Source organism: Palaemon carinicauda, chromosome 31, assembly GCF_036898095.1.
Source record: "Palaemon carinicauda isolate YSFRI2023 chromosome 31, ASM3689809v2, whole genome shotgun sequence".
Lineage (NCBI taxonomy): Eukaryota > Metazoa > Arthropoda > Malacostraca > Decapoda > Palaemonidae > Palaemon > Palaemon carinicauda.
Genome location: NC_090755.1, coordinates 73,425,460 through 73,446,480, shown reverse-complemented (window position 1 = coordinate 73,446,480; position 21,021 = coordinate 73,425,460). Strand labels below are relative to the sequence as shown.

The 21,021-nt window shown below is 36.3% G+C and overlaps 1 protein-coding gene across 4 annotated transcripts in view; it reads left to right on the top strand.

Annotated features, from left to right (window-relative positions):
• anne (anne boleyn) overlaps positions 1–21,021 on the top strand; it is a 125,847-nt gene that overhangs the window by 30,213 nt on the left and 74,613 nt on the right. For 3 of the 4 annotated variants that reach the window (XM_068355418.1, XM_068355416.1, XM_068355417.1), the window contains exons 4-6: positions 6,481–6,648; positions 6,980–7,041; positions 11,430–11,501. In XM_068355418.1, the coding sequence (XP_068211519.1) occupies positions 6,481–6,648; positions 6,980–7,041; positions 11,430–11,501 (302 nt within the window). The remainder of the gene's footprint in view (positions 1–6,480; positions 6,649–6,979; positions 7,042–11,429; positions 11,502–21,021) is intronic. The other variant, XM_068355419.1, reaches the window with a different exon arrangement.

Genomic DNA, 21,021 nt, shown 5'->3' with positions numbered 1-21,021 from the left:
TGACAAGGCTAAAATCACTGAAATGACGCCCCCCACACATGCCTTCTTTCACATACCGAGAGAATGTAGGTCTGGGGGGGGGGGGGGTGTCAGACTCTATTCATAAAAGTTACTCAAATCTCAAAATGTTGAAAAGAATTAGTGTAACAAGCTTTGAATATATAGAAATAAAATTTACGCCAAAAATAGAAGAATATCCTTTGTAACAATTTACAAACCTCCTAGAACAAACTAGTATTTTTTTTTATTTTTTATTTTTTTTGAAGAATACGGTGCTCTCATAGAGATGATTATCATGGAGAAAACGAATTAATTATCTGTGGAGACTTCAATTTTTGGATGGATGACGCATCAAATCCTGACGCTTTGGCATTTAGTGAGTTACTAGAATCGTATCGACTATTGAATAATGTCGACTGCACAACTACTTTAACTGGGCATACGCTAGACTTAGTTATAAATGATGACGTGAATAACATTGTATCTGATATAAAAGTCGAAGAGAAATGTACTATCTCCCCAGTGCACAAACTTTTTACGTTTAGTCTACCTCTGCAGAAACCTGCATTAGTAAAGAAAATAAACTTTAGACAAATCAAATTTTTCTCCTACCGTATTTACTGAAGAAGTTACAAAATAAATAAATGATGCTATCAACATTCCCTTTGATCATGAGGACCAACGTCTGTAAGGAGCTAAGTGTGCAAACTGTCTTATGACCACTTACAATAAAGTGAGTAAAAGTGAATACGATACCATGTGCTCACCGATGGAAAGGACTATAACCGTAAAAGACCAATCTCCTTGGTTTGATGGAGAGACTTTGGTAAAGAAGGAAAAAAGACGTAAAGAAAGAAAGTGGAATAAGTTAAAAACTGAAAGTACTTGGGTAGAATGCAAAACTGCTGAGTGTCAATATAACTACCTACTAAGAAGGAAGAAAAGTGAATACTATAAAAGAGAGATCCTCGAAGCAGCAACAGACATTAATAAGTTACATCGTCTCCTGAATGGTATAATGGGAAATGTAAAAGAAAATAAGCTACCTGATGGATACAGTGACCAGAAACTAGCAAATAATTTTCTAGTATTCTTTAAAAACAAAATTAAAAACATAACCAGGTCATTTGTAAATACTCAACATCATATTAATGATACACTAGGCACACGGACAAAATTAATACGGTTTAACAACATAACACAAGATGCCATCACCAGAATTATCAAGAGAACAAAGAAAACAAACGGTGCGATCGATCCTATGTCAATATCTGAAGTAATTGGAGAGAGAGACTTTTCTAGTCTAGCCGAAATAATAATGAGAATAGCAAATGCAAGCATTGATGAATGCAAGTTTCCTAAATCTGAGAATATGGTTATAGTCACACCAATTCTGAAAAAAATGCACTGGACTACCAGGAATTAAGCTCATATAGACCTATTACAAATCTATCCTTTGTCTCAAAACTGCTTGAATATATAATTCTTGAACAACTATAGTCAAACCATTCGGTGGTGGCCGCTGAGAAGAGCTCTTTGCCAGAACTTATCGTGTTCGAGCGTAAACGCTTAGTTTATTTTTCCTTGAAGGAAGCTCTCTTTAGACACAAGTCGAAAATCTTTGAAAACACCAGTAAAGGCAGATTTAGAGATTAACAGGTATACAGGGACAAGTATCCTATTTTCCTTCACCTTTCTTTACAACTGTACCTGCTGGCACAAGATCACCTAAATAACATCATCAACATCATATATATATATATGTATATATATATATATATACATATATATATATATATATATATATATATATATATATATATATATATATATATATATATATATATATATATATATATATCTCGAAAACTGACATCTAAGCATAAACAGTCCTTATAATGAACTTGGAAGTTATTTATAAAAAAAGGCATCTTAAATCTTTTTAATTGTTCTACCATTATTAGATACTTATCTTTCACTACCGATATTTCCGTGCTTGTGATCTGGTCACATCTGTCAGCAATGGTCTTTCAGCTTATAAGATTATGAATTCTTAAAGGAAAAGTCAATTTAATATTCATTTTCTCTCTCTCTCTCTCTCTCTCTCTCTCTCTCTCTCTCTCTCTCCTCTCTCTCTCTCTCTCTCTTCTCTCTCTCTCTCTCTCTCTCTCATATATTTATATATCATGTAGACTTTCCTTAGAGATTTTTTTGCATCCATTGAATATAATGTTTTCTCCACCTTCCACCAGTATTTTTCAAAAGTGGGGATTTCCTTTCGTGCATAAAAGTTTAACACTGTTATCCTTAAAACATATTTGTTGAAGACGTCTAGAGCAATCACAATACGAGGCTGATGCCTTGTTCTTTCTTAAAATTTAGGTTTTCCACATTCTTTTTGCGGATACATGCTCATTGATCTTTGCCTGATAAATTTACCCTTGTGACCTCCAAGATTTCAAACTCACCATCTTCCAGAGTCTTATTACGACAATAGGATAAAACTGGCAAATAACCTGGGATTATAATTTCGAAAAAAAATTGTTATTGGTTCCAATTATCATTATAGAAATGGAAACCTTACCTTATGAAATATATTTTTTTGACAAGAATAAATAGAGAGAGAGAGAGAGAGAGAGAGAGAGAGAGAGAGAGAGAGAGAGAGAGAGAGAGAGAGAGAGAGAGAGAGAGAGAGAGAGAGAGAGAGAGAGACTGGATTAAACTTCTGGTTAATCGTAGCCACCTCTGGTTAATCCTGTGAGATTAGTAAAAAAGGAAGGACATCGGTCATGTAGCGTCTACGCTTTATCCGTTTCACACAGTTTGGATGGCTCGTCGCTAAGTAATATGTTCTTTTTTCCTTAAAGTGGTTGAATTATTTTGACACGAGTAGGCTATACATTGGGTCAGATATCGACTCAGCGGCCACGACAGATTGGTTTTACTATAGTCAGCCACTTAGAAGTAATAGAAGCTTTGCCTGACAACCAATCTGCTTACAGAAAACTATACTCTAGGAGACAGCCATCTTCTCTGTTGCAAATGATATGCTAGAAATGGTGGATATAAATAAATGTGGTATCTTAATACTGCTCGATCTCAGTGCTGCTTTTGATACAGTGGTGCATGAACTGCTACTAAATGATCTACTGTCCATCGGCGTTGAAGATCAAGCCTTCGAATACCTAAAAGACTACTTAGTTGGTAGAAATTACTGTGTACAAATTGGAAACTTATTCATCATATGAAACCTTAAACAGAGGGGTATCCCAGGGGAGTGTACTTGGACCAATCTTATTTTGCATCTATACTATTGGTTTATCGAGAATGCTACAAAGGCATGGCGTGAAGTTTAAGCTAATTTATTTGCAGATGACACACAATTTTACTTCTCCATAAATGATATACATGACACTACTGAAACTCTAAACCGAATCCTTGATAGTGTTAGAGAATGGATGACATTTAAACAACTAAAATTAAAGGAGAACGAAACTGAATTCATTGTGGTGGGTAAGAGAAACAGCCTGAGAAACTTAGGTGATATTCAAATGACTCGGTGCCTATATCTAGTAAAGTTCGAGATCTAGGTGTATTTCTTGACTGTACCCTGTCTCTAAATGTTCACATAAATAATGTAATAAAAACTGATGGTTATCATCTAAGAAATATTGCGTTTATAAAAAAGTACCTGGACGAAAATTCTTTAAAGAAACTTGTAATAAACTTTTATTACCAGGATTGACTATTACAACTCTATCTACAACAATTTACCAAAAGTACAATTTAAGAAATTACAAAACATAATAAACAGAGGAGCAAGACTGACATAAGGTGCCCCACCTAGAGAAAGGATCACCCCTATACTAATCGATTTACACTGGCTGCCAATTAAAGCGAGAATTGAATTTAAAATATGTACAATAACCCACAAAGTTATCAGAACCGGGCGTCCAAAATACTTAGGAGAATTGCTACATATTGCCCAGCCAACAAATCGTGTCGACACGAGAATAGTTACAAATGGCTTCAAACCGTTGGAACTTAGGTTTATGTCTACTTTAGGCTCCAGAGCCTTTAAATATGCAGCCCCGATACTATATAATAAGCTCCCACGAAATATTCGAATGATTGAAGACATTAAGGCTTTCAAGAGGAAACTGAAGACTTTCTTATTTCATGAGTCTTTTGACAGTGACGATTTAACAGTAAATGAATAATACGCCATATGAACTTTAAATACTCTGAACGAACAAGGTAAAACGACAGTGGAGGTCCTCTAGTAGAGAGTAGGGTTCCCGGGGAACCACAAATTACTGGAATCCCCCGGATTTACTGGAATTCCCAGGTAAACACTGGAATCCACTTGAAAATTACCGAAATCCCCTACAATATCACTGCAAACCCTTAGAAATCGATAAATAATGTGTTTTTATTAATTTACATTATTTTTTTTGGGAATTATTTAAATAAAATTATAATTTAAAGCATTTTTCCATATACCCTTTACACAATATTAAAAAGGGTAAAAAAGGGTACAGAACCTAACAAACCCACCTAATCTAACCTAGTAGTTCCCAAGTCACAACTCCTAGCCGGGGTCAAGCACCCGGACCCCCTTCCCAGGTCACAAACCTGCCCAGGTTCTACCTGCAAATATATAAAGAATATAAATGCTAAAAACATAAAAATAACATATTTTAATAAAAAAAACATATTTATCGATTTCTAAGGGTTTGGAGTGATATTGTAGGGGATTTCGATAATTTTCAGGGGATTCCAGTATTTACCCGAGGATTCCAGTAAATCTGGGGGATTCCAGTGGTTTGAGGTACCAGGGTTCACCTGCTGTATGGGACTGGAAAAGCAGCCATCAAAGTAAAGTAACTAAGTAAACTACAACCCTATTTGGAAAAGCAAGATGCTATAAGCCCAAGGGCTCCAACAGGGAAATAGCCCAGTGAGGAAAAAGAATAAATAAACGATGTGAGAATAATGAACAATTAGAATAGAATATTTTAAGAACAGTAACATCAAAACATATTTCATATACTATAAAAGACTTATGTTAGCCTGTTCAACATAAAAATATTTGCTGCAAGTTTGAACTTTTGAATTTCTACCAAATCAACTACCTGACTAGGAAGATCATTCCACAGCTTGGTCACAGCTGGAATAAAACTTCTAGAATACTGTGTAGTATTGAGCCTCATGATGGAGAAGGCCTGACTATTAGAATTAACCGCATACCTAGTATTATGAACAGGATGGAACTGTCCGGGAAGATCTGAATGTAAAGGATGGTCAGAATTATGAAAAATCTTATGCAAGATGCATAACGAACAAACTGAACAACGGTGCCAGAGATTAATATCTAGATCAGGAATAAAAAATTCTATAGATCATAAGTTACTTTCCAACAAAGTAAGTGGAGAATCATCAGCTGAAGACCAGACAGGAGGACAATACTCAAAATGAGGTAGACTGAAAGAATTAAAACACTTCTTCACTATAGATTGATCACCAAAAATCTTAAAAGGATTGAACTGGATTTGAAAACAAAGCCCGCAGAAGGATATTGTGAGTTAAATGGCAGGACAGGATTAGAAATTAAAATATAAGAGAGATTACTCAAGTGCCATATGTGGATGAAGTCATGATAAATGGTAGATGGAGATGGTTTGGGCCTGCTCTTTGGATTCCCTAAGAAAGATTAGTTCACCAAATGTTTAACTGGGCTCCACAAGGCACTTAAAAGAGTTTGAAGACCCAGGCATATGTGACTATGAAGTGTGAAGTAGATGATGAATGGAGAAGTATTGGGTAAAAAGCTTACGATAGAGATGACTGGCAAAATGTAACTGACGCCCTTTGCGTCAATAGGTGTAGGAGGATATATATATACTGTATATATTAATATATATGATGTGTATATATATATATATATATATATATATACATATATATACAGTATATATATATATATATATATATATATATGTATATGTATATATGTATATGTATATATGTATATGTATATATGTATATATGTATATATATATATATGTATATGTATATATGTATATATATATATATATATATATATATATATATATATATATATATATATATATATATATATACATATACTGTACTGTATATGTGAGTGTGTGTGTAGTCATGATCAGGAAAGCTGTACTAAAGTCGTTGACATCTATAGTAGGTTTCTTTGCAGTGAGCGTTCAGACAAAAGTCTCCTGCCATCACCAATCTGCTCCAGGGTGTTGTGGAAATCTTTGCACCAAGATATCGTTGTTTGATAGATGTAGACAGTCAATTTGTGTGATGCTGTGACTCTTAGGTGATGAGATTCTTGTTGTCCATTGGAGATTTGGAGAAGGTAGATGTTTTTAACCCTATGATAAATAATAAATGATATATGTTTTGTACTTACCAGTGCCTTTTCTTATATCTTCACAGGAAGTGTATGGTTACAAGCGATCATGGCTTAAGACAAGTATAACTTGGATTTTCATCTTGGCAACAGGTGGTTTGCTGCGTCTTGTCTTCCACTGGGTCCCTGAGTGGATGCTATACTCCACTCATGTCCGTTGCTCTCTGGAGGACGCTTCTAAGGTCCTCGTGGTGGTGAGTCCTCCTTGGTTTGATTTTGAGATGACAAAGATGCTCATAAGATGGGTGTCTTTTTTCAATGTGATTTAGGAATCCTAACTAGATTGTTCTTAGGCAAACAGGCTGTAATTTCCTAATTACTGTACAGTATAGAACTTCATTATATCAGAGTACAGTATGACCTTTTTCAATGAAAGCTTGCTTCTATGAGGCCCAACTTTTGTTGTTTAAGAAGAATCCAATCCTTTAAAGAGATTGAATGGTTCCATATTTCAATTGTATATTGGGTTATTGTTTGTAGTTCATGATATAAGAAATCACTAAATCTTAACTTCTTCCTTTACAGGAAGAAAAGTACAAAAGAAATTTTGTCAAAAATATTCATGAAATCAGCGCCGAGAATGTTAGGTAAGAGAGATTTCATGTTTATTTTATAGTGTAGCAATATAGTACTTTAAATTTTTTGTTTATTGCATATCATTATACAAATCATTCCAGTTGCTGGGAGATTTTAATAAGACTTCAGTCATAATGCAAAGTAAGAACTCTGTATGCCTTTCATATCCTATTCCTGCAACATATTTGCATCATCCACGTGCACTGCCAAGTAAGCCAATTTTATTTTGTGTTTTGGGAACAGCTAAGACCATCGAGCTGTTTCAGATAGTGGTAAAACAATCAAAACAAAACGTAGGCAGTGAACAGTACTGAAAAGATCAGCAATACTTGGTTAGTTATGCTGGACAGTATTTTCATTACTGATCATATGTGAGTGGTTGTTAGAAAGATTTTCTTTGTATTATATTTGAATTATGTTCTGTTGCACAAGCTTTACCAAGTTTTTTCCTGTTAAAATACTGTATAGGAAAGGCTGCCTTAGTTAGCCAACAGAGGGTAAAAAATGCTCTATATTGTCAAAATTCCTTGTAACATCTCTAGTGGTGTTGGTTACAAAATGTAAAAGAGATACTTTTCATATTTTTTCATTGTTTGTGTTATTAAAATTCATAAAATGACTCCTTGATATCGGTAAATTGCATACCCATATTGCCTTGATCTTCAAATATTTATTCATCATTGGTTTAAATTCTCCATTTTAAATAACCATAATTCCATAGAGATTGAAATGAAGGTATTTAAAACCTACTGATATTTGGTCTTTACTTCCAGCATGTGCAGCTGAATAGTTTCTTTTCAGACAAAGAACAGACCTGTTACTTCACAACAATGTCTTGCTGCAGGGTTAATTCCTGTCAGAGACCTACAAAGAAATTATTAGATGACAAGTAATCCTTTTTCTTTTGTAATAAAAACAACTGGGTAGATCACGTTCCCCACATTTTTACATAGTCAAACGATGAATTTGTCAGGGTTCTTGTAGCTAGATGTTTGTCCAGCTTATTTTTGAAGTAATAAACTAACTTATATTTTGTATAGCTACAGTATGATATGACTAAAATGCCACTTCAAGTTTATTTACATGATTTTGTATAACCTGAGAGAAATGGCTAATGCTTACTTTGACAACAAATATAACACCAAAAGATTTGACTAGTTTTAATAAAATTTAAGGACTGGGAATACACATCTTACATATAGACATACAATACTGGATTTTTTTTTTTTTTTTATTTTTTATTTTTTTTTTTTTTCAGTAGAGGTGTGCTGATGTGCATTCATTGTGACGTTACTTTAGTTAAGCACATTCTGATGTATTGCCCCTGATTTAGGAAAAGTAGGAGAACATAAATGGCCCCCTCTCGAGTATCTCTTGATGTGTTGAGAGTAGAAGTAATAATTGAAACATTGTAGCATATTTAAGAAAAATGTTTTTAAAAAAAATTTGATTTATTTTTACAAATTCATTTATTGCTGCATAAATCTATGAATATTTTTTTAATGCAAAACTATGTATGAATGACATGGAATGTGTACACAATTGTATGTGCGTGTCTGTATGTAATTTTTGTGATAATTAACCAATTTGAATTAATCTCTTAATTTTCCCTGACTACACCAAATCTTTTGTTTGGCACGAGTGTACAACCTCCATTGTCCGTTCTATTCCATTTCTGTTTCATATTCAGAACCTGTTTGATAAAACCTATCTGAAGACTTTTTAACCAAACTCTCCTCCTAAATAGCTATTGCAAATCTGTAATAATACAAAGAGGTGTTGCAAGTGATGTGATATTTTGTGCTTTTTTGAGAAGAGGCTCAAGCTGCCACTGAATTGTTTCTTTACTTAATTTTTTATTTGGGATGGGAGTGTCTAGTTCTTTGTAGACTGACTGACAGCAAGGCATTTGTCAAGTAACAGATTTGTATTTATGAAAAAGTATTGTAACAATTTTTCCTCATTGTCAGAAATATGAGTTGACCAGTAAGTTCTCATGGAAATAGATCGGTAAAATTTTGTGGAGGAAAATTGTGGCAATATACCTGGAACTTCCTCTGATTATCTGAGATTTGATGTCTTGTTAGTATGCTGTGTAAAGAAGCTATGATAGATTAAAGTTGAGCTTGTAGTGAAAAATCCAAATTTAATCAAAGTAGTAAAAGGAAGCTAGATGCTATGGGATGATATTCCAAGATTTCTAATGTAATGGCTTTTGCTTTGGGTTGCTAATAGGAGGGTTGATGAGATACTTTGTCAGGCTAACTTATGAAGGATGCAATGTTAAGTCTTCTGATATTTCTGAAAATCTATAATGCCTTACAAAGAAGTGCTCTCAGATTGTGGGCAGGCTCAGACCATCCGACTTTGTCTTTTTAGATAAAAGTGCTGGACGACAGTGCAATTTTTTGTTGCCATATCTGTATATTATATGGGTAAGATTCAAGGATATAGTTTCCTGGAAAGTTATTGAATTCATACAGGATGCTCACAAATCTTTGTTCAATTACTTGTCATTAACCATATACGGGGTAAAGACATTGTGTATGATTTAATGTACTTTAATTGTCAAATGAAATACAGATACTGGTGAAGTGAAGTATTCTAAAAATAAAGTCCATTCTGGTCATGATTTCACTGGTGGGTCATAGATTAGTAAATGTCACTATCCTAGAGTATAGAATATAGATCACACATTTAGTCATCACTACCTAAGGACTCGAAATAAGATTTTCTTAGGTTCTATAAATACATTTGTTGTCTTTTCTAGTTCAGATTGGTAGGGAAACTGGTGGATCATTGCTAGTTACAAATTTATGAAACTTAATAAAATTCAAAGGTGGGAATGTAAGAAATCTTAACTTTTTTTAGGGATTGCTCTAGAAGTTTGAAGAGTCTTTGTTTGGCTTGGTTGGTTCTATGAGGCCTGTAAGTAAATGTAGTCAGCCATCATAATTTGTCCTAATTTTACAGATTATATGACATGTAAAAATACCATTTAGAAAATTGTCTTTACATTTTCTTAATTCTGCCACGATAAACCAATACTGTAGTTAAAGTAAAATTTCCTCTATATATTCAATATAATTAAATCAAGTGACAAAAGTGTAAATAGCAGTGGAGGACTGAAGGAAAGTAAATTGACAGGAATTATCACAGCCTACTTTAGACCATTCATGGGGAAATCTTTGTAAGTGTACAAATATTGAGGAAGATTATGTAGCCTTATCAATAAAGATAGTTGAAAAAGGCAAGAGGGAATTCAGTAATATTTTTAGCCTTGATAAGTCTATGTACAGTACCTGGATTTGTCAGGTAATTAGATAAATAATGAGTTTATTAGGTAGATGAAGTAAGAAAAAGTGATCCACCGAGATGAGATGAAGTTAATGTAGAAGCTGTGTGTTTCCAAATAAAAGTTATTATAGAGTAAGAATGCAGCGAAGAATATATTAAATTTAGTTGGTTGTTATTGTAGAAATGTGACATGGAATTGATATGATCAAATACCTCTGGCGAGAGATGAATCATTAATGGCCACTCATGGGATTGGACTGTAAATACGAGGCAATGTGAAAACTTATATAAATATTATTTGAGAATACTTACATTGAATATGTCAATTAATTAAGGCCCAGTAGGAACCTACTATGACATCTTAAACTTTGGAATATTAGTAAAAGTAATGCCACTAGATGAAATCTCTCACATGTATTATTAATGTTGTTATTCAAAATGAGCAAACATTCATATACAATAGAATAATCCTAAAAGGCCATACATTTTACATAGCAAGTTTCCATTGAGTAGATTGTTGATATGTAAAAAGAGACAATGAAGCAAAAAAAGCAATATAGGTAAAAAATTTTAAACCCAGAAAAATAAAATTGGTCAAGGGAGGAAATACCTATGTTCATCAAAACTTACTGATATGCCGGTAATCTTTTTTTAGTTCTCAAGGAATTGGTTTTGGGACTGAATTTAGCCTTGCTCTAGTTTTAGCTTTTAATTTTATTGAGAAGAATTATTTCTGGAAAACAGAAAACTTTATATTGCACTTCTATAGACTTGTCTGATAAAGTTTTTCATTATGAATTTTTTTAAATGGCTCGGTTTCAATATACAGTAGAGTAATTCTATGCCATATAGTTAAATGGAGAATTAGACTCTTTAAAGTCATTCAAATTAATCCTCACCAATGATATGAGTACTTAGAAAACTTTTTTATTCCTATGGTCAATGATTGCTAATTTTATTTTACATCAGATTATTGTTTGAAAATCACTGAAAGATCCACTGTACATTATTAATCCAGTGTGCTGAACACAAAGTATGTCTCTCAAGGATTTGTTAGGTGTTGGTTCTCATAACCAATTTTTTCTTTTCCAAAACATTAAAGCTTACTTCCTCGAGCCTCAGGTAGTGTCTGGAAACGACTACAGAATCTTCTCTATTTCTTAATAGATGCCAGGTACTTCATCAAACTAAACATCGTGTTCAACTCCTGCATTATCAGTCGTCAGTTGTATTTGTGCTTATCCCACATATCCCTGCTCGTTTTAATTCCCTTACATTCTTTGGTACAGGATTGATTTGGTGCCCTTTCATGTGCCATGCATTGTGTACTGTGTCATTAATTTTTCTAAGTTACCCATCAATCATATTGAGCCAGAATTATGGACATCACTGTCCCCAGACATGCCAGCTGAAGATGGAATTAATTGTATAGCTACGAGTAACTACATGTGTATGCATACCTGAGTGATTGGTTTGGTGTAACTACAGTACACTTGTTATTTCATTAAATCTCCACACTGAGTTCTTTACGTTTAGATTATAATTTGTATGTATGCATGTATTCTTACTGTACCATGCATTCTGTAAAATTCTCTATCAATAAATCAATCTTCTTGATGATGTCATTGGATAAAACTGGTCAGGATTCATTCATTATTTTGTGGTTTATTGTATCTTAGCATCATGTTTTTCTGTGAGTTTTATATTCACATGGAGATGTTAATACACTCTTGTGTTATTTTATGTTATGTATACAAGGATGATATTAGAGTATTCTTCTTTGGACAACAGTTAGTGTGTGTCAGGTTTTGCAATTTTTCCCCTAATTTTAACAATTTCCTGTAATTCGCATCCATTTGAAGAAAAAAAAAATTACCTTCTTTGGCATGATCATTTACATTCTAATTGAATAGTTAGTAGATCTGTGTAACTGTGGTAAAATATAATAAGAGTATAAATCATCTATCTTACTTTCCTTGGGCTTTAGCAACACACATTTTCCCAGGGGAATCTTTCATGCATTTGGTTTTTTGCCTACTGTGAATAAAGTGTTCCATTGCAAATTAGGATTTATTCCTGCACAGGCTTCAAATTAATTAGTGGTTTGAACTCAAAATGATTTGTGTGTTTGCTATGACAATTTAAGACAATTTTCATACAAACCCATCAATCATTTACAGAATTGCCCACTTCACATCCCCTCGTTACTGTTATATGAAATACAATGTACTTTATAAAGTGGGCTGTGTAGATACTTTGGTCTGTGGTACTTTGGTACACTTGGCGCCTATAGTCACTCGTAGATCTATTTCTGATTCCATTTTTAAAACTTCAGAATTGGCATGTGTTGGGTCAGTTGTGACTTCAATTTAGGCTCAATATGATTGATGGTTTTATCTAAAAAATTAAGTTTCATTTTATAAAAACTTAATTTTTGTATGAGGTCCATTTCACAAAAGGTGTTGTGTGATTTTCAAAGGCAAATAATCAACTCCTCATATGTTGAAGACTGAAATACCGTGCCTTTGCTGTGATACTACAACAGTGTAATTTTTAATATTGCATGTATCATTATTGCTGTTGCCTGATTTCAAATTATGATGATGGCCCTGTACAAATCAGTATCCCCTTTTACCCATCATCAGATTTTACTTTGGATTTTACAGTATAACTTGTTATGTTTCTTTATTTTATTATTGCAAAATTATATTCTATGCTTGCATGCACTTCTCTTACAATATTAATACATTTTTTATACAGTAATACTTCAATTTTTGGTTATTTTAGGCAGCACTAAAATGCAATAGAGAATACTATGGAAATAGTTCAGTGATATTTTCTTAAATTTTTCTATCTTCTTGAAGTCAACAGCTTGTGTGCACTTCCTGCTTTAATGCAATGTTTTGTTTATTGTTTGACATTTAGTGAATAATGAAGTAGGCAGAAGTGAAATAATACTCCTATAGAAAGTACAGTTCTGTGATGTGTGTATTTAGGTTTATAGGTATTGGATTAGGAATGTTCAAATAATGATACAATAATATGTGTATCTTTTAGAATTATTTTTTTTTTTCAGGGAAATCCATGGTTTTAAATCTTTTCACAATGACTAGGGCCCATCAAGAAAGCTAGCATTCTGTCATTTGGAAAATTATAGAGCAAAGTGGATAGGCTATATTTTTTAATGTTAGGAGCAAAAAGTGTGGTTTCTGGGGTCTTTGTTATGGCCCTTCCCTTTGATGAAGGAGTTATCTAATTGGAAGACAGCCTGTGAATAGTGGTTTTCACACGCCCCTGATGTATACACGACACTCACGAGGTGCTCGCGCGAGGGTAGTAACCTCTGCATTCCATGCTTTTATTTTTCTCTGGTATATTTGGAAGATTTATATCAGAAAAGGTAGAAAGAAGGACTTTTCACCGGGCATCACAGGTCTCTCTCCAGAAATAGATTATTCCTTCATCAAAATCCCTTAATTCATGATAGGTTTTAGTAGATTCAAGGCATTATGCTGGGTGCCATTACTATAGGCTTGATAGTGTATTATTATTGTTATTATAATTCATGATTGGTAGGTGTTCTTATGAATAGTATATGAAAATAGTCAAATTTTTATATTGATCATTTTAAAATTAATGAATCAAGCCCTTAAGAACTTTATTTTTGTAATTTGCTATTGCAGATATTGTTAGAGTTTACACAATTAGTTGAAGTTGTTTCCATAATATGAAAGAAGGGGTAACAAGATAGTTGTGAAACAAAATGTAGTGTGTTCAAGTATGTTGTGTCGTAGCAGTGATAGTTGAGGAGTACATCTGCAGTATTAAGAAAAACTGAAATTTGCCCAATAACGAACAGTTGGTCCTTGACATTTGAAGAGTTGATTGAAAGACTCCTTGCATATATCAAAATATGCATATAGTATATAAAAAATCCTTGTATGAAACGGTATAATATAGGGTATTTGTTTAGCTTACACATAACTCACATTCTCATATACATTAGGAAATCTCTAGATTACCCATTCAACCTAACACAATGTAAATACTAAGTATAAGTTAATGAATGCTTTGGTGCATATACAATGGAAATACAGCCATCATAAACTTTATTTAGCACATGTTAACTGTAACATAACATTTCTTATTTTCAAGAATTACATACCTCATTCGTTCTCTTTTCTGAAAGAGAAACAGTAAGCTTTGAAATTGAACATAGTACAGTACTGGATTTCAATCAATGTTTAAATGTAGCCTATATAGAAAATATAGATTCCTTCTCTCTCACGTTGAGATTCAAAATTCTTTTCTCCTTATTAGAAACATTGTTTAGTGTTTAGTTCACTTGAAGTGAGACAACAGGATGGGTGAAACAAAACACTAATTTGATTTTCTGTTAAGATATGATTAGGATAATCTTCATCTGAATTTCCAGGATCTGATTGCATATGTCATTACGTAGAAAAGGTTAAGTAAAACCACTGTTTGGAGGTTGAGATACATGAATGCAGTATTCAAGAGTGGAAGGTTGAGGCTTGATAATTATTTATGCTTTGGTTAAAAAGGTTATAGGAAACTGTGTCTTCCTATCCGTTGAATTATGAAAGAAATGATGCTGTGGTTGAGATGTATTTTCTTCCAACAAAGGGGTGGAGTTTTGGAAGAATTCTTGAAAAAGGGGGTGGAATTTTGTTCCATTTCCAACCGAGTCCATTCGTGATTAGGCTGTGGGCCCAGGGATTGAAGGTCCAACGATCTCGAAAGTGGAAGAGTCTGCCTCCTACCTGGAACCTCTCATTGCTGAGAGGTTCCTGAGGACTTGTTTCCGTGACTGCGTCCTCCTCTACCCCTCATTGCTGAGAGGTTCCTGAGGACTTGTTTCCGTGACTGCGTCCTCCTCTACCCCTTGGGGGGCGGTTTCCGGAGCCTCTTTTTGGGCCTTAACCTTTGTAGGGCTGAAAGGTGGTCGTGTGCCTCTCAAAACCTGGGTTGAAGACAGGTGACTGGGCCACCAGCTGCTGAGGGACCATCTGGAATTTGGTTTGCGGCTGGGCTACCATTAGAGGCACCGTGGCCATGGTCACGGCCGGAAGTTGTGCAGGTCTATGTGGTCTTCTTGCCTTTTTGTTCTTAGGCTGGGGACCACTCTCTGAGGAAGATTTCCTCTTTGAAGACATGCCCCACTTTTGGAGAAGGTTCCAATTCTCCGTGGCAGCTTTGGCAATGACTTCTTGGACCACATCTTGTGGGAAAAAGTATTTGGCCCGGATGCATGATGAGATCAGCTTTCTGGGTTCGTGTTTCACCATTGTTGCGGCAAACACATGCTCTCTACAGATCCTCCTTGACCTGACAAAGGCATAAAAGTCCTTCACAAGGGTACCCATGTGGGACTTGGCTAAGACCATGTACATATCTGGGGCATTAGTTAAGCATGCACACATTTCCAAGCAGTTCTGATGAGACAAGGAGGCGGCAAGTCTTTCTTTCGTCTCCTGTTCCCTTCTCTAAAGAGGATCTGGCAATTTTTGAAGGTTCTCATTGAACTGCTGGCCTGCTATCTCTGGATCCAACTTCGAGACGGAGAAGGTTAGATGTACCTCTTTCCACTTCTCCTCGCTGGTGGGTATAGCAGAGATAATGGTTTACATTCCTCTAGAACTGGGGAGGGTTTGCCCTCTTCGACTGCTTTCATGACACAGTCGAGGGCTTTCACCGAAAAGGGGAAAGCTCTGGAGGAAGGAGCAATGAAGGTTTGATGCCTCTTGCTCAATGCTAAGACTTTGGAGTTGGTATATCCGGCTCCTTTCAGGGTCTTGGTAAGGATGGCTTGTGCCTTGTCATGTTCGAGGACAATGACTTCCTTCGGTACCGTCTCCTCGCTGGATGCAGGTTCATCTCGCAGTCTCACGTAGCAATCTGGGTACGCTGAAAAGCTGGGCCAGAATTCAAAATCTTCAAGGGGTTTGGCCCCCAACTTCTCGGAGATGTAAAGCTTCCCATTCATCATGGGCATGTGCTCCGTATACCTCCAGGGGTTGGTTTCGGAGCAGTGAGGTAGGTCAGATACTTTAAGGGGCTTAGTAGAGCCCCTGGAAGCGCCAGGGCGCTTCCCTTCTTGTACCTCTCTCTTCGTCTGATTGATATCTTGCTTCATCTCTGCCGACATCTGCTGGATCGACTACCTGTGTAGTCGGTTGGGGAGTTGGGGCTTAAGAGGTTGACGGCATAGGTTGATTTGCCGTCACGGTGAACTGGGGGTCCTCAGTCACCGTCGAAACAGATCGTTCTTCCTCCGTTGGTGGTTGAACCACGTCTTCTTCAGGGCCTTCTTGCAGTAGGTCCTGTTCGGTGTCGGTGGTCACCTCCGACATCCGTTCTTGGTGGATGTCCATGCCTTCAAGTGCCTTGTTAATGTCTGCGTCAATCTTTAGTTGAATGAAGGGAGGCTGGACCTGTTCCTGGGACACTATCACACTGGATTGAGCCTTAGGGAACAGAAGGCACCTAAGAGATTCGTTAGGTAGGTAAGGTCCTGGAGAGTTCTTTTGGAACCCTCTTACCCACCTACGAAGGGTTCCCTTGCTGTATCCCTTGCCTCCTTGGTGGCAGGGATATCTTCTCCACAGCCGTTGATCAGCAAGGTCGAGCAGTTGGAGCAACCCTTCGGGTCCCAGTACCTCAGGGATCCAGATACGATGCAGCAGGGGGCATGAGACCTGCACATCGTATGCCCACAAAAGTCCTTACTCTTGTGGTTGCAAAACACAACTGCACACATCACCATTGGCTCCTCCTGTAGAGGAAAAAAAGGTGAAATGAGTATACAGTTGTTTATATCATTGATATAAATGCATACTTTTAATAGTAATACTTTCTATTATATTTAATAGCTTAGGATAGTAAGCTAGAATGGAAATAGGAAAGACACATATCTGTGTTTCCTCTCCCAGGTAATCGCTGAGACCTCCGTCAATATTAATATTTAAATTCCCTATAATAATACTGAACGTTGTTTTTATATGTGTCCTGATGATCAAAGGATTCATCTGTGTGTTGAGGGATTACTTCAACCTCAACATGTTATGCGGTCCCAACAATAGACTGTGATAGGATACACAGAGTATGTTAGAATACTTGTGCTACTGTATTGTTGTACTGTATACTGTAGTTTTACCAGTATACTACCGGGGTTAGGCTAGCGCCTGGCGGCACTAAGTGAGAGAGAGAGAGAGAAAGGATGGAAAGGAGGGTTTACTATTATTATGGTTTAGTACCATAGTTGGAAGTGTAGGAGGACTACTGCTGCCTACTGTCTCCTTACCAGAATGAGAGTTCTAATAGAAGGGTAGGAATCCATCTGATTCTAGCTTCCATCCATCCACAATTTTTGCTGCCGGTTGCGAGGTTTGTGGATGGCAAGCCAAGAGAGGACTGAAGAGTTCTCAAGAGTATGTTGGGTTTCCCACCAGCAGCCGTCAGGGCCGGATCAGTCTTTCCCCCGGGCATTCACCTCCGGTGAAGGAAGGACATAAGGAGGAAGTGGCCGAGGCGGCAACCTAACCGCCGCTGGTAGGGTTCTGGCCGGCAACGCAGTCAACCCGGCAAGCCGGGATGACTGTCAGAATACTGGAGAAAGAATGTTGTGACGGCTAGGCCGACACTTAAGGACAGAGGGGGGAGGGGAAAGGGTCTTATAGTTCACAGGGGAGAAAGGCGGCGGCAGGTATGCCACCTACTTTCGGCCGTGAACTAAGGAAGCATAGCTTCCTGTGCCGATGACGTCGTGGGCGGCAGAGGAACAAAGATACCCCTGTTGGCGACATTGTCGGCTGCAAGACAGTACACCCTGAGCTACCATCTTACTTCAAAGCCGAGATACTCGGCGGCAAAGAAGACAGACAGTGTAAGACTATCTAAGTCACGCCGGAGTTTACTATTCAATGGCGATGACGAAAGATAGGGGTTTCCGCCTGTAATGGCGGCGGCTCAGGGAGAGAGAAAGAGTTTAGCCTCTTTTTCTCTATAAGAGAATATATCGAACCTTATCCATAAATTCTAGGGGATATATGTCCTCATCCGAATTAATGAGGAACGATATGTTGAGGTTAAACATGGGAATTTACTTTACTAACATATACATAACAAGTTAGGCTAGCCTAACTCCGGTGGGGACCGCGGCCAAGGTTGGTACCAGCGGGGTCCCCGGCGTATACGAAAGGTAAAGTCACATATCGGAAGAGGAATAAATAAATTTGTATGCAATATCTTCACTAGTATAATTTGCCTAACTAGCTAAACTTTATAGCTAAATACCGGGAATGTCGCACTACTGACTAAATAAAATGCATTTATAATGTGCGACAGCGGTCTCAAAATGGCCATCTCCGGTGTCGGCTACGCTCAACCAAACATGCTTAAATTATACGAATTTAACTGTGAGAAGGGAGCCTTAAGATTATACACAGGAAAGATTAGATACTCAACTATCCAGACGATGAAGATGCTGGAGATTGCATGATAATATTCCAAAAATCCATAACAAACACGTGAAAAGCGTGGGAGCGCACTTAGCTTAAATGCTACAGACAAAGGAATGATGGCCCGTTGTAGTACGTAGAGGATGTCCACCGAATACCTTGATAACGGCTCACCTTTCGTTCGCCACTCTTCCCCCTCAAAGAGTTAAATCTATTCGGGGTGAAGATTGCTATGTGTCGTATCTAAAAATACGTCCCCTAATATTTTGCGATATCCTTAAAGCTATACAGTATTAAGGATACTCACGCCAGGAATTAGAGTTCTGGAGACCTATGGTTAATTCTCTGGGAGTATCACTGTAGCAAATATCCTTTAGAAAGCTACCTAATGGAATCTTCCATCAGGACGACATGGCTGAGCCCAAAAATTTCCTTATTTCCTTACTTCACTAGGCTATTTTCCCCTGTAGGAGGCCTTGGCCTTATAACTTCGTGCTTTTCCAACTAGGGTTGTAGCTTAGCAAGTAATAATAATAATAAATCTTGTTTCATTTTGGAAACTGCTGAAAGTTTTTCAAGTGAATAAACCAATGGCTTGCCTACTTAAGTAAATCTTCTCTCTTATTTTCACCTATTAATAAAGTGGTTGTACTGTAGCAGTTTGCTAAGGAGAAGGAATATCTTTCCAAATTGTTTAGGCAAAGGAAAGAAAATTGTCATTGTCATTAATGAGGATCTTGAATGGCATTTCAGTATTTGGAGTATATTCAATTCAGGGATAGACAATGTGCTTAATAGATAAACCTTAGCATGGTGGTGTGACCTGCTGCACTGGCACAGAGCAAGTAAGGCAATCCTGAGTTTAAATCTGAGAGCCTTCTCGGAGATGGGTACAATGAGGCATCTTCCTGAAGAAGCCCATTTCATCATAATAGAAGACTTCCTTTAAAAATTAGTCTTTGTCCACTAGGAACATTGAGTCTTCCTTGGCATCAGCCAATACCAATTATTGTCTGATTTTTTAAATCATTAGATTGTAATAGTTAAAGCTAGTTCACCATCTCTTAAACACTTTCTTCTTATTCTCCTAAACCCTTACACTAGTTTTCAGAGGGACTAGCCCTTGTATGATCACTGGAACTCCCAAAAATATTTTTACTGAGATGGTATTCTGGTCTTGCCCAACTTCCAACCTACTTCATTCATGTTCATACCCTTATTAAAAAAAAAAAAAAATTGCACATACAACATAAGCAGCAAAGTAACAATATTACACATGACATAAACACCTCTCAGATGAGAATTGAAGCCAGTGAGTTCTGGCTTACAGGGCTTGTCATCAAATCATTATTTATCAGGATTTTACTCGGTGCTTGACTTTCAGACAATTAAAGTGTTGTGTTAGAACTCTAGATATTTTAAAGTTATGTGTGTTTCCAAATTCACTTGGTAATCCTGGGGCTGACTACTAATAGTACTATCTGTACAGTACTGTATTGTTTGCAGATAAAAATTTTGTAAAAGTCTGAATATTTTCTTTCATTCTCTACTGCACGGGGCTTGCTTTATGAAATGGTACAAGAAATATTGGTTGACCAGTTTTACTTTTATGTATCATTGAATTAATTTACTTTTGCTTCCTACTTACCTAAGTTTGCTTGCTTATTTTTATTCTATGGTAATACGTAAGAAATAATGCATCTCTTGTATAATATAAGGTACAGTAGCTTTAATTGTAGTGGTTTTTGCTTGGGTATGTTTTACTATATTGCCTATTATATTAGAGATAATACAGTTCCTAGATTATGTAAGCCTGTTATATTGCTTTTCAGTTATTAGGGAAAAATATATGCAAATAGGGTGTCAGGAAGGAAGCTTGTCTGTCAGCTTTGCCATAGACCTGAAAATTATTGAAGAAATTACCATTTTACCATAACCCATTTCAGATGAGATGCAATTCATGTTACCCTAAAACCAGTGGTAATGGTTACCTAGTTGTTTGTCTACTATGTCTCGCTATGTTACTAAGTAACTTTTCCTTATATGAGCTTCTTTGTTTTTTTATGATGAATGTTGAAACTTCTACTTCCTAGTCATTGTTTTGATCAAACATATTCCTGGTTAAGTTTGACTTTAGTCAAACAAAAAGGTATCATGTGTGACCATATCCCTGTGTATCTAGCAGTGCTAGCTAGCTCATGAACTGCTTGGTAC